The sequence below is a fragment of the Cricetulus griseus genome, chromosome 8, assembly GCF_003668045.3.
Source record: "Cricetulus griseus strain 17A/GY chromosome 8, alternate assembly CriGri-PICRH-1.0, whole genome shotgun sequence".
NCBI lineage: Eukaryota > Metazoa > Chordata > Mammalia > Rodentia > Cricetidae > Cricetulus > Cricetulus griseus.
The window spans coordinates 15,397,600-15,413,050 of NC_048601.1; the positions used below are offsets into that span (position 1 = coordinate 15,397,600).

General features: G+C 34.9%; 1 protein-coding gene across 1 annotated transcript; it reads left to right on the top strand.

The window, feature by feature from the left end:
• The first annotated feature begins 10,861 nt into the window (after window positions 1-10,861).
• LOC100768708 (taste receptor type 2 member 125-like) lies at window positions 10,862-11,794 on the top strand. Its single transcript, XM_027429962.1, has one exon. The coding sequence runs from the start codon at window positions 10,862-10,864 to the stop codon at window positions 11,792-11,794; it is 933 nt and encodes a 310-aa protein (XP_027285763.1).
• Window positions 11,795-15,451: the final 3,657 nt, after the last annotated feature.

The following is a 15,451-nucleotide window of genomic DNA, read 5'->3' on the forward strand; positions in this document are numbered from 1 at the left end:
AAATCAGTCTCCTAAGGTAACTGTTCTGAAACACTCTTTGTGTACAACGCACCTCCAATAAAAAACAGAAATGTCAAGAAAATACTTGAATACTTAATTAAACACTGAATGTTTAAGTGTTAAACAGAGTAAATTTAAAATGTCTCCGTGAGAGGCTTAAACATGAACAGCATATTTGTTAAATATTATTGCCCCAGGAGTCTTAGAGGGAATGTAGATCTAAATAACCTTCAGTTATCCAAAACTGTACCATGTAAAATTGGAAGGAAAATAATTTGTTGCTCATTGTCCTTAACTGCTTTCTGGAAATGAGAGAAATCTCTGAGTGGTAGTAGAGGTGATGGAATGATAAGAAAGCCAGGTATCCAATGAAAGGGAGCTTAACGTTCCTGTTGGTACCTAAAAGAAGTTGCTTCTGCTGCCTGAGAATCAAGATGTAGAATTCTTAGCTCTTTCTCCAGCATCACGTCTGCCTGCATGCTACCATGCTACCTATCAAGACAATAATGTACTAAACTTCCTAATTGTATGATAGCTCAATTACATGTTTACATTTATAAGAGTTTCCATGGCCATGGTGTCTCCTCAGAACAACTAAGGAAACAGCAAATTTTTAAAGTAACCTTTCTACACAAATCTGATGTTTCATTGAAATAGTAACAAGAAACACCCATGCTGTCTTCACCCAACTAAATTTCATCAGCTTAAGTGAATCTGCCATACTTTCTCTATTTAGGCTTCTATATTCTGGTACTGACCTCAAAGCTTTTTGAACCCAATTGATGCAAAAGTTAGGCACAGCAAAACGATGGAAAGAAATATGTCCTCATTTGCATGCTAACAAATGAGAATCCAGCTTTTATTGTAACATCAGCCTTGAAAGACTCCAGCCTATGATGGTGATACAATTATACAGACTGGATTGATTTTGAACTGTCTTATTAATGACAATGTTTTCCATAAAAGCAACATTGAAGTCTCCCTTCAGCATGCTGTTACAATTTTCTGATGAACACTTGTCACATGCCATAAAACACCAAGAAGTTTAGTTCACATCCAGAAATCAGATATTGGAAGAATTTTATAGACTGATTGAAAACCACCATCATGGACAGTGGGATTGTCCACTCCCACCTTTTAATATTTACCAAGTTTTGTAGGTCATCTTACTCTGAGCATAATTTTTACCCAAATAATTACAGAATTTATTTTTAGAAGTGTTGTATATTCATAGAATGATATTATATATCCTCTCAGCTGGTGAAATTCTCCCAGCTCTTGTCATCTTCAGAACTGGTTTTCTTTGTGAACTTTGTTTTTCATTTTAATTGTGCACCAGTAGGTGTGTTTTGTTTGGGTATATGAATGTGAATTCAAAGATCCGGGGTGACCAGGGATATCAGATCCACCTAGAGCTGAAGTAATAAGATATTGGGATCCACAAGATATGTGTCCTGAGAAACACACATGGTTCCTCTGAAAGAGCAGTAAGTAGGTGTAATTGCTGAGACTTCTCTTTAGTCTTGCTTTGTGAGTTTTAATATGAAAAATATTCTTTATGTATTTATAAATTACAAGCACCTCTGATTTCCTGGTCAGGGAGTCAAACATTTTGATACCTGATAGAACTTGTAATAATCTTCTTGCTTGAAAGCATTTTTCTACCAAGTACTCATTTGTTTCTAAACATGCCTATAGAGTCTTTCACCTAAGTTTATTAAATAAGACATATAAATATGCATGACAAGTCTTATAATAGCATGCCTTCAGAGTTTTCAAATAATATAGTTACTTTTTAGTTATATTCTAGGGATTTTACAGAATTGTGACTCCATGTTGTTCATATACCTATTTAATGTTACTTCCTTTTGATGAGTTCTTGATTTTATTTATACATAATGAATAAGTTCATCAAGAAGTTCATCTTGATAAATTCTTGTTCTTTTCTATTGTGCTTTGTATCTCAGTACATTTAGATTTTGTTGTTTAAATATCCATCACTCCGATATCAAGAACATCCTATTCTAAATTACATATGGAAGACATATCTGAGGTAGAATTAGTCCATAATGAGTTCTTATTTCTGGGAGTTATTCTTCTTAACATTCTTGTCTAGAGAAGATTGTCTTTCCTAGGGAATAGAAGTCAAACTTAGAGTGAAAGGCTGTGTAGTAGGGCAAAGGAAATCTTGGGGCAAGAGTAGCCCACTCTAAAGAGCCGTGTCTGTCTCTTTATAAACTGCATGAATTTCCAGTACCCAAACTCTCTGGACTTGGAGCACTCATGTGATTATTTGCTTGTGACTTGTCTTCTTTTCAGTACTCAATTTTAGCACCTAATAGGAGCTGAGACAGACAGGGATTCCTTTCTGTGTAAACTCTATTGTTCTACTTTCCTCAGTTCTTAGAAGTCTTGTGTAAAGGTTTCATACAATGTTCTACTATTTTTCTTACTCAAAATACCTCTCTTGGGGTATCAGGTACATTTTCATATATGACACCTTTACTAGGTGTCACTTAGGAAAATAGAGTTGGTTTCTAGGATATTAACAATAAAATGGACCATCTCTTTCTGTGCCATCTGTGATCTTGATGGCACGAAATTGTTTCCCTCCCCCCTTTTTTTAGATAGAATTTGCAGCCTTATTTTCTTTGGTTGTTTGTCAAGACCTGAAGAATGACTGTGTCATTCTGCTTACTCCTCATGCAAACCAGAAGCATGACATCTTTGATTTACCTTATTATCTCTGCTGCCAGTCATAGAGCAGATGGTGGTACAAGAAGCAGGTATATAAAATCTGAAGGCTTTGAGACTCATGCAGGTGTCAGCTCAGCTGGGCAGAGTAGAGTCAGTGAATGAGGGTGAGTCCTGCTCATTGCTACCCTAAGTGTATTTTCAGTATTTTTCATGTGCATAGGAAATACACCATTGTTTACTGAATACTTATATTTCATAGTTAATATTAACTGAAGGTTTTTGCAGCACTGTCTTATCTGCCATGGTCTTGAGCATGAGGTAGATTAATATTAAATCCTGAACTAGCAAAAAAATTAGAATTATTGGAGAGAAAAAAAGGTAAATGGACCTCAATACATTTGTATATGTAAATGTTTGCATGTATTTATTAACTTGTAAAAAGCAAGATGTATGAATATTGTTATAGAATAATGTCCCCAGGAGACTACTAGAAAATGATAATTTTTATTATGAGATTTGAGTAATGTTTGTGTGTACACAATAGATATTGTAAATCATAAATGTTTAGGAAATTCCATGTATCAACTAGTACATATATATTTTTTTCTGAGACAGTTTCTCAATATATATATCTGGCTGTCCCTATATAGACCAGGCTGGCCTCAAACACAGAGTTATCCATCTGCCTCTTGAGAGCTGAAATTTAATTGTGTATTACCATATCTCATCCCATCTGCTAAAACTCTTCTTGTTAGGTTTGTTTTAATTTTGTAATGTTAGTTGTCCCTATAAACAAATGATCATATAAAAATATATATGCTAGGAATTTAAATAATATATTTTGTTTACATAGTAGCATATGAAAATCCAGCATTTTCTTTAACACCATCTGCAAAAGACTCCAGGTTATTGTGTGTAAGGTATCTACTACATAGGCTAAATGCAGATAGGATATGGGTGGGGAGAGATGCAAGATTTTTACAAGGAAAACTATGAAGCCAGAGATTATAATATCTTGAATTTACCCAACTTTGCATTGAATGTGTGAGATTCCAAATAGACACTCTTTCTTATTTTCCATTTAGCAAATAGAAGAAGCATCTTGTAGATGAATGCAGTGATAAATAAGAGACACTGTGCGTTTCTCTTTCAGGTGATGACTGCTATCATAAATGGCATATTTACAGCCATTTTCATCCTGGAATTTGCCATTGGAAACCTGTTACATGTATTCATAGCAGTGGTGAATTGTCTGGACTGGGTTCAGAGAAGAAAGATCTCTCCAGTTGATCAAATCATCACTGCTCTGACAGTCTCCAGACTTGCTCAGCTCTGGCTTGTAGAAACAAATATTTTGCTTTTTTTTATTCACTCAGTAAACGTGACAGAAATAATAGTAAGAATGACTAATATTGCCTGGGTTGTGACCAATCATTTTAATCTTTGGCTTTCTACCAAACTCAGCATTTTTTACCTTCTCAAGATAGTCAATTTTTCTAATTCAATTTTTCTTTTCCTAAAATGGAGAGTTAGACAGGTGGTTAAAGTGACCCTGATGCTGTCTTTGACCCTCTTGTTTGCAAACGTCATAGTCATCAATATCCATGTTGATATCTGGATTGATGTGAATAGAAGAAACTTGCCTTTTAATTTAAGTTCCAGCAACTCTACTTAATTTCTCAAAAATCTTTTACTCACCAACTCTATCTTTGCAGTCATCCCATTTGCTGTGTCACTGTTGACTTTTTTCCTGCTAATATTCTCTTTGTGGAAACATAAGAAGAGGATGCATCACAATGCCAGGGGTTCCAGAGATGCCGGCACCAGAGCCCACATTAAAGCTTTGCAAACTGGGATTGCTTTCCTTTCTCTTTATGCCATTTTTTTACTTTCTGTTGTCATAAATCTCTGCAGCATTGAAGTGAAGGAGAATTATCCATTTTTTTTTTATTAAGCTTGTTCATTGGAATAGCTTTTTCTTCATGCCACTCCTGTGTTCTGATTATGGGAAACACTAAGCTGAGACGGGCTTCTCTTTCTGTGCTATCGTGCCTGAGGTGTAGGACCAAAGATGCAGAATTCCCTAGTTCCTAAGAAGTTTTTCAAGTTCTAAAGGAGAGTCAATTCTAAGAAATTCTTTCATATTTAACTTTGTTTCCCCTCATAATCTTCTTTTGTCTACAATGTTATTACATTTATAAAAATACATTTGGAATCAGCATTGCCTATACATGTTAGAGTCTTAGTGCATTTATAAATATCTAACACATAGAAAAGGATATCGATGCAACCTAATTCTACATGATATCTTTATAAAATATATTATTACATTTGCCATCATTATAATAATATAAATTGAGGTTCTCAGGGAAAAAAGCTTCACTTATACCCAAGATTTTATTTTAAAAAAAGTTGATTTATTTATTAGAATTTTTGATTGTGATCATTTGGAGTCTCACAGATCCAGAGTTAAGTTTTGCAGAGATACTTTCCCTTCCCTTAGTAGCCATTCCTCTGTGTATTATATAATATAATCTGGACTAGCAAGTAAGATCACGGCAACATATTCTTAGCAGTTAGGATCTTTCCCCAAACCAAAGCTAAGAAACAGTCATCATGTAGCATCTAAAACTTACATGGCCTGTTACATGTTAGCTCTAATTGGCCTGCTCTACCAATGTATTTGGCAAATAACATGATGTATAACTTTCTGTTTTTTCTGTGATTATTAAAAGATTCTGCATTAACTCAGTTTTGTTACAGTAGACATCCTGAATCAATGCTCATAAGCTGCAATAATCATATTTGGCTTATAAACTACCACTTATTTCATCCAAGGGTATAGCTGTGGTTTCATCTATAACAGTTTTTCAATAATTTAAATTGAGACTTTTAGAAAAGACATATTGCTAATGTATGTGAAATTATAATCAATAAATTAATAAATTTAGATAAAATAAAAATGAAAATTTCCTAAAGTTGTTCATTAAAAATAAAGATTCAAACCTGACTTAGAAAGCAGAACATTGACTACATCATTTCAAATATAAGACCTAACTTACAAATGAAGTTTAGAAATCCCTCCAAACGGTGAGCATAGCTTATTGATATTTTCTATCCTTATTACTGGGTATAATGTCATGAACATTAAACAGAGCTATAATTGGGAATATGTATTTTACATTCAGAAATTCACTGTCTTCCTGATTTAATTTTTAAATATGCAGCACACTGCTTTAAATTTTGATGCATAAGACCCTAAATCTTTTCTGATAGTAGTTTTGTAATTGAAGTAGATAATTTTGTTATATTTTATGTCACTATGTGCCTATATTTTAATAGGTTGGGAAAAGTAACATTATGACAATAAAAAGAATTGTACACAATTTGAGTGATCAATACATACCATTAACTTTCCCTGAATGGATATATTATTGGCATTGTTTGCATGAGAAAATTAGAGTTAAAAAGATGAATAAAATTCACATAAATTTCAAATAAATTAAATGAATAGGGGTGAGAAAGGAAATGCTCCTTTTTCCTGTCTTTACTTCAAAGTTGCTAACTCTTCAGCAAGAGGTTTTCTCTTCCTTCCTTCCTTCCTTCCTTCCTTCCTTCCTTCCTTCCTTCATTCTTTCTTTCTTTCTTTCTGAAATTAAGAACTGGTTGTTTAAACAATTTTTTTTAAAGAAGTCCATTAAATCACACCTTATTTGGTGTAATTCTTCTTGAGAGCCTCAATTATTCATCTTTTCATCAAAACAAAACACTATGTTGAGTTTGCTTTTTTCTTCTCACTTTTATTAGATTTGTGATAATATCTTACAGTGTTTCACTCATCCCCCTGCCCCATACCTCAAGATCCATCTCTCCCTTCCCGACACATCCATTTCTGCATCTGCTCATTTTTCCAACTTGTAGAGAGGCCTTATTTCCAATTATAAAGTGGTTGGTTGCTCTCAGATATCTGTACCACTGTTGCACCAGTGGGCCTGTTTCAATAGGGGAGTCATTGTTATAACTCACAAGATTTATAGCTGGATCTGACTGGTCATTCCTTTTCTCCTTCTGTAGTACCTGCTAGCACTATGAGTGTTAGCCAGGAAGGATGAGTTTCCAGCTCAGTATCAGCTTGATATGTTCCTGTTTGATGACTCAAGTATATTGTACCTTTATCAATAGGGCTTACCATCAAGTTTTGGAGTTTAAGCAAGAGTATTATCATAAGCCTTTAATACTGAGGGAAGGAATCTTATGGAACCTTACTTGCTAACAACTCCAACAGTGGCAGTTTGTTCCTGGTACTGGGCATTATATTTGTCATTGACTGTTGTCTAGATGTCATTGGTGCTCTATTATGAAAGAGTCTAGACTCATATATTATGTGTGCATATGCATTTAGGAAGCTTCTACACATACAGGTTTCCATATGACTTTTTTTCTCAAATGTATTTAGTGTTAGTTAACTTTTCCTGTATTCCTTTACATCCCCATTTAACCCTTCTTGTATCAGTATTTCCCTTTCATCCTTTATACAAGCACATTCTCTATCTCCTTCATTTAACCCCACCCTCATAGATCTTTACTAATTTTTGAAACATTAATATCTGGGTGGGAACTCTAAACTAAAATGTAGATATGTAACATAGTGAAAGAGAAATTGTAAAACATCATTGGCAAGTTAATTTATATAGAGTGACTAGTGCTCACAAATATTTGCTTGTGATGTTTCTCAGTTCTGATTTATTTTATTTTTTATTTTTTTTCGAGACAGGGTTTCTCTGTGGCTTTGGAGGCTGTCCTGGAACTAGCTCTTGTAGACCAGGCTGGTCTCGAAGTCACAGATATCCACCTGCCTCTCTCTCCCGAGTGCTGGGATTAAAGGTGTGCGCCACCACCACCCAGCCTGATGTTTTAAAAAGCTTACTTTGTTGTGTGTGAAGATGCCTGTGCAATTAGCCATTGGCAGAGTGAGATTTTCCTCAAGTTTACATGAAATGTCAAGAGGAAAACCATGCATAGAGACACATGAAATCTGTTGGAAAAACAATATGACAGAATATGCAATTTGAGTGTCTTGAAGGCAGCTCTGGATGAGGGCAGGATCGGAAGTGGTGGATTCAAGTGTGGTGATTGAGAAATTAAACACAGGACACTTGTGAGTTTCAATTTCTGAGAGAAGAAAGGAAAGGAAGCACATTTCGATATTGCTTGACCTCCTCTGACAACCTGCACCACTCACAGGCTTTATTAACGCAGGAAACCATTTCCTCACAGAGTTTAGTCACTGATTACAAAGTGTTTTCATAGCACATAGTTTTTCTAAAGTCTTCCTTGGTTATGTAAGCATATAAAAGTAAAAGACGCAAAAGGAGCAAACAGCAAATTTCATGAGAACTAAAATCTAACATTATGATAAAATAAATGTTTAACTCAGTGTTTTTCATTAAAATTTGTGTCATAAATCATAGTTTACATATTTTCTTTTTCTGATATTTTAAATTTCATTTGCACATCACAGCTGTTGCTTTTGTTAGTTTGATGATATTTAAGTAAATTGCCTTGTCAAACTATTTCATCTACTTTGTGTTTTAAACTCATTCCCTTTTCTTTTGAAGATAAAGTCTCATATAATCTGCACCTAATATAATGACTGTTACATCTTCCTGCCAATTATTTGTGGGTTTTGATGCTGATTGATACAATTAGTGTTTAGAACATTCAAAATGCTAAGTAATTGGTGTAAGCTGGTGTTGCAGTCTGTGAATTGAGAGCATGCTAGTGTTTCAGAAGAAAGGATAATACTATTTCTAGCTTAGGGATAAAGTTTGTAAAGTTATCTCTACAGAAAGACTTTTTTATGTTTGTGGCAAAACATGCCTAAAGTACTGAATATGAACTATAATTTCTGAGATGATTTTACATTAATTTCTCTGCCAACAAATTAAAATGATGATACAAGGTCATATGGCATGTTAAGCACTGTTTCTTTTCCCGTGCCTCTGTTGATTCTAACATACAAGAACCTGTAACAAAAATGTAACAAAAGACAAGATAAAGTGCCCGATGGTTAGTGATGATTGGCAGCTTAACAGAATGTAGAATCACCAGGAGACAAGCTTAGGGCCCATCTGAAACATTATTTAAATGTCTATAGGGGGTGATCATGAGCTATGGATTGAGGGAAGACTGGCCCAATCTGGATCCCTGCCTAGGACCTTGGGCTGTAAGTACATATACTGAGAAGGGAAGCCGAAAACAAGTGAACATTCTTGTTCCCCCTCCCGCCCCCTCCCACTTCCTGACTGTGGATTTGATGTGACTGCTTCAAGGTTCTGCTGCCCTGATTTCTCTACAGTAGAACTGTGGATCAAAAATATACCCTTTTTCTTTAATTTTCTTTTTCAGACTGTTTTTTTTTTATCACAGAAATAGAAAAATAAACCAAGATAAAAACAATAATATTAACAACAGTGAAAATAACCTACTATTATGGTTTCCACAGTCTATATTTGGTTTAACTGAAACTTCATAATGCATTTACATTTGCATACATTGCATTGAAACTGCAGCTGTCATAGGCACGCTGAAGCATAAAAGACATATGTCAGAAATCAACTGTTGAAAGGGTAGGGTAAATACTATCAAATTATATTCCATAAGACAGTGGAGTCATAATTCTGAGGAGGAAGGGAGGATATTTACAATTCTGAATTCTTGGCTAAATATATGACCAAAATTTGCATCAATTAATATAATTGTCAAAAGATACTAGTGCTACTTTCCACTCCCTCCAATTCATTGTAAGTGTTGTTAAGGGTTGTATTTCATAACTTCTGTCATGGAGTAAATTTTTTGAACCCCATGCAAAACAATGTAAACCAAAACCAAACAAACAAAACATGCAATTGATTCTCTCTCTCAATGTTGATTGAGTTAGAGAGAAGGACATGTAGTTAAAATTGTCAGGAGGAGGCCTCTAGTCTAATAGGGGCTTAAATATAATTGGAATTAAATTCAAATGGCATGTTTTGTGGAAGACCACATAAGCACAGAGGAAATGCTGCCTGATAAGGCCATCTGACAACACACCAGTGACAGATGCCTCACCAGAAAACCAACCTGTTGGATCTTGACCTTGAATTTCTATCCTTCAAAACTTTGAGAAAGTTAATTTCTATTGTTTGAGCCCCTTGGAATTTTGTTAGTTTTTCAACACATTAATATGAAGATAGAAATCTAAAAGGAAAAGAGTAATGTCAAATACATAAGGACAGCTACCAATAAAAATAAAACTTTTACAGAGCACCTACGGTATTTGAATGTATTATAGGGATCTGAAAACATGCTGAGGCTTAGTCTTTGGTTGAGAGGAGACAGGGATGCAATTCAGATGTGATTAGTAAGAAGATTATTAGATATACTAGCAAGTCTGTGCTACTTAAACAATAAATAAGAATAGTAAACTCCTTAAGAGAGAGCTGGGATACAAATATAAGCTGGCCTATCCATCTAAGGTGAAGCAGACATTATTTAGATCTCAAGTAAGTGTATGGATATATATGAAGATGTATAGATGTTTTCTGTTGTAAGTCATAAACTTCTATTTTTAATATTATATACTCAAGCAATAATGTTCAACAAGAAGTTATTAGATAAGTAACAATTTGTAGAAGAGCTTTGGTGATAAGCCCATAGAGTCTTAATCTGAACTATTGAAAATATCTTCAGTGTTCAAGAACTCTCATACCTTGACTGTCTTGTTGCTTTCTACAGGCCTTAGGATGTTTTGAATATTTCTTGCCTATAACTCAAATTATCAATTAAAATATGTAAAGAAAGAAAAATGAGAAAACCAATGCAAATCAACATGCCCTTATTTATATTTCATCATCTGAGATTTCAGCATTTCATCATCAATAACAGTTGACTCCAAGCTACCCTAGGACCCACGGAATCTGGATAAAACTCAGTGGGACCATGTCAAAAAACATACTTCCATAAATACAACTACAATGTCGTACTTTTGTTACATCTTGCTTTCTTACTTGTTGTATTGGGAATATTAGAAATATATTATGAATTTCTTTAAAAATATTTAAAATGAACAGACTAACAAATATTCATCAGTGACTACGGAAATCAGGAGATTCTTTTATGGACTATGGATATTGCCATACGGATCATATGCGCAGCTACCATCATTGTGGAATTCATAATTGGGAGTGCCGCAAATGGATTCATAGCACTGGTGAACATCATAGACTGGGTCAAGAAAAGAAAGATCTCTACAGTGGATAAGATTCTCACTGCTTTGGCAATTTCCAGAATAAATATGTTGTGGTCTGTATTTATTATTACACTAGTATCTTCACTCTATCCAGATTTAGAAGTGAGTGTGAAAATGTTAAGAATAAAAAACAGTACCTGGATAGTTGCAAATCATTTTAGCATCTGGCTGGCCACCGTCCTCAGCATCTTTTATTTTCTCAAGATAGCCACTTTTTCTAACTCTATTTTTCTCTACCTAAAGTGGAGACTTGAAAAGGTGGTTTCAGTGACATTGCTACTGTCTCTTGTCTTCTTGTTTGTAAATATTTTAGGGATGAACATACACATTGATCTTTGGACTGGTGCATCCAAAAGAAGTCTCTCTTATGGTTTCACATTAAGGAATTGCACACAATTTCACAGACTTATATTTTTAATCAACACGATGTTCACACTCATCCCATTCACTGTGTCCCTGATTATTTTTACCCTGCTCATCTTCTCCTTATGGACACATCTGAAGACCATGCAGTACAATGTCAAAGGCTCCAGAGACCCCAGAACCATGGCACACATAAACGCCTTGCAAATGGTGGTGACCTTTCTTCTCTTCTACACAGGTTTCTTTCTGGCTCTTGCCACACAAGTTTGGGTATTTCAGCTCCTAGAAAAAAACATTATGTTTTTTGCTGCCATTATAATTACATTTCCTTCAGTCCATCCATGTGTGTTGATTCTGAAAAATAGTAAGCTCAGACAGGCCTCTCTTTTGGTGTTGTGGTGGTTGAGGTGCGAGTCCAAAGATGTAGACCCCTTTGTCCCCTGATATATTTTGTCAACAATTCTTAATCATCAACAAGTTGCCTTGTTAAGAAATTTTGTTCATTAGAAAATTATATTTTCAAGTTTGTTTATCTTATGTTACTTTGTTTATAGCCATGTTTAGGATAAACATGTTTAGGATATAGTCATGTTTAGGATAAATGCTATATAATTATATTTTTATATTGGATATATATATATATATATATATATATATATATATATATATAGTGATTTTACACAATAAAAAGTATAGGTGAATATGTATGCATGTGAGATACAGTAAAATAATACTGTATTATTTTATTATGTGCTGAATACACATAAAATTAATTCAAATCTAGAAAATAGGCCTCATTTGAATTAAAAGTGAGGAATTACAGAAGATCTTCAAGTCAAATGATATTAGAATGATCTCTGAGCTTTGATTATGTTTTACTCCAGTTATGCTATGGGTGTTTTTTACTTTATAATGCAGAACACACAGACCAGAGAGAACACTGCTCAGAATTTGTAATTTACATTTAGAAATACGTTGCAGGTTTGCCTGTAGTTTTCTATCACACACTACATTCCATTTTTGTTTTACTCCTCTGGAACAATAAATCCATAAAAGTGAAAATTTTTTATTGAACATTATACTGAGATGTTATTGTTTTGCTTTTCTTCATTCTTCCAGGAACCAATATTCATCTATAGGGAGCATTCAGTTTTTATATGAAGAAAATTTTGTCACATAAAGCTAAGGAAATACTGACATGAATATCATGGTTGTAACAAACAACTTTCTGAATCATTTTAAGGCCTGTACACAACAGAATTCAAGCCTGTTAATGTTAATTCAATTAGATATAGACTTATGCTAATTGATCTTGTGAAAATATGTGTTTTAAATGGATTACATTTTATCATATCAAGTTTAAAATACTTTAATTAACTATAGTAATTATAATTATTTTATAAGTGTCAAAGTTAAATTGAACCTTATTTAAATTATAGACAAATTTGAAATAAAATATATGTATCAATTTAAATGAATAAAAATAAACTAATGACCAAATTACTTTCATGAGAAAATTTTGTGGCATAAAAAGCTCATTGATAGCAGGTTCTCCTGTAAGAAGATGTCTATAATCTATGCTGGAGAGGATGTGGAGAAAAAGGAACACTCCTCCATTGCTGGTGGGAGTGCGAACTTGTAAGACCATTCTGGAAATCAGTATGGTGGTTGCTCAGAAAAATGGGAATCAGTCTACCTCAAGATCCAGCCATTCCTCTCTTGGGTATATACCCAAATAGTGCATGTTCATACAACAAGGACATATGTTCAACCATGTTCATAGCAGCATTGTTTGTAATAGCCAGAACCTGGAAACAACCTAGATGCCCCTCAACTGAAGAATGGATAGAGAAAATGTGGTACATTTACACAATGGAGTACTACTCAGCAGAAAAAGCAATGGAATCTTGAAATTCGCAGGTAAATGGATGGAACTAGAAGAAACCATTCTGAGCGAGGTAACCCAGTCACAAAAAGACAAACATGGTATGTACTCACTCATATATGAAATTTAGGCATAGGGCAAAGGATTACGAGCCTATAATCCTCTTCATCAAAGAAACTAGGAAACATGAAGGACTCTAAGGGATAAATGGACCCCAGGAATGGGAAGTGGCATGAACTCCTGAGCTAATTGGGAACATGAGGGTAGGGGAGAGGGAGCTGCCATAATAAGAGCAGGAGAAGAGGAGTAGAGGAGAGGAAATGGAGGAGTAGAAATATTGAGTCAGGGGAAGAATAGAGGAGAGAGAGCAGGATGAGAGATACCATATTAGAGGGAGCCACTATAGGTCCAAGAAGAGATCTGGAACTAGAGAGATCTCCAGAGACTTACAAGGATGACACGATCTGATAATCCAGGCAATGGTTGAGAGGATAACCTAAAAGCCATTCCCCTAAAATGAGATTGATGGCTACTCTTTATGCCATCCTAGAGCCCTCATCCAGTGGCTGATGGAAGCAGAGACAGACATCCACAGATATACACTGAGCTGAAATCTGGAATTTAGTTGTAGAGAGGGAGGAAAGAAGATTGAAGGGGTCTGTACCAGGTTGGAGACACCCACAGAAACAGTTGGCTTGAACAAGGGGGAGCACATCGACTCCATGTGCTGTCTGGGAGGCCAGCACAAGACTGATCCAGACCCCTGAACATGGATGTCAATAAGGAGGCCTCTGCACTCCAAGGAACCTCTGGTAGTGGATTAGTATTTTTCCCTGGTGTAAGAAGGGACTTTGAGAGCCCATCCCATGTGAAGGGATACACTCTGGCCCTGGACACATGGGGAAGGGCCCAGGCCCAGCACAGGGAGATTTGGTGGACTTTGCAGAGCCCCTGTTGAGGGCCCTACCCTGCCTGGGGAGTGGTGGGTGGATGGGGAAGATGTCTATAATCTTAAGCAGTAACTGAATTCTAAGTGACTGTGGTAGCTCTTTTTGAGATAATTTGTTGAGTCTGACACATAAGGTATATTGTAGGGAATATTTTCATAAAAGAATGAGTGGACAAATGGTTAGGTAAACTACATTAAGACTGGAAACTAATGAAAACAAAACCCATTACCAAATCTAAAGACAGCTTAAATCTCCTGATCTGATTTAGTGTTGAGATTATAAAAGCATTTTTTTTAGAGCAAAAGACTAACCACTTCAAAATTCTACATATCCTCAAAATATAGCCTTGCTATAGCCCTATCAGTAGCTAAAAACAGAGAGTAGATAGAAATATGGAAAGCTGCTATAGTTCATTATAATCCAATATTTAGGAGAAAAGCACAATAGATTGTAATAAATTGAAATGCACTTTTCTATGGTGAATGATAGATTCTCATAATGACATTTTCTAGTCATATGTTTTCTAAACAAAACTGGAAACTCACTTTACATAACTTAATGACTTCCTTCTGTTCTAAAGTGATATTTATTGTAATATCTTCCTAGTACATTTTCTGTATAAAATTATTTTATATTATCATGTTGTAAATCCACAGATACTGAAGAAGTAACAGTTTTCAAGTCCATAAATGTCTTATCTCAGGGCTTCTCATCTAAAGCCAATGCCATGTATCTAAGGGATATATTTGTTTGAGAAAGTAAGGGAGAACACATACAAATTTCTTCCCAGTACTGCCTACCCACATATCACTCAGAAGTATCCTGACCTCTGATAATGGCTGGTTCTTTGAAGCCTACTTGATTGTGATGGATGATTTCTCTGATGTGTTCTTGGATTCGATTTGCCAGTATTTTATTGAGAATTTTTGCATCAATATTCATTAGGAATATTGGTCTGTAGTTCTCTTTCTTAGCTGTGTCTTTGTGTGGCTTGGGTATCAAGGTTATTGTGGCCTCATAAAAAGAGTTTGGTAATGACCCTTCTGCTTCTATTGTGTGGAATACTTTGAGGAGAATTGGTATTAGCTGTTCCTTGAATTTCTGGAAGAATTCTGCACTGAAGCCATCTGGCCCTGAGCTTTTTTTGGTTGGGAGACTTTTGATTACTGCTTCAATTTCATTAGGGGTTATAGGTTTATTTAAGTTGCTTATCTGTTCTTGATTTAATTTTGGTAAGTGAAATCTGTCCAGAAAATTGTCCATTTC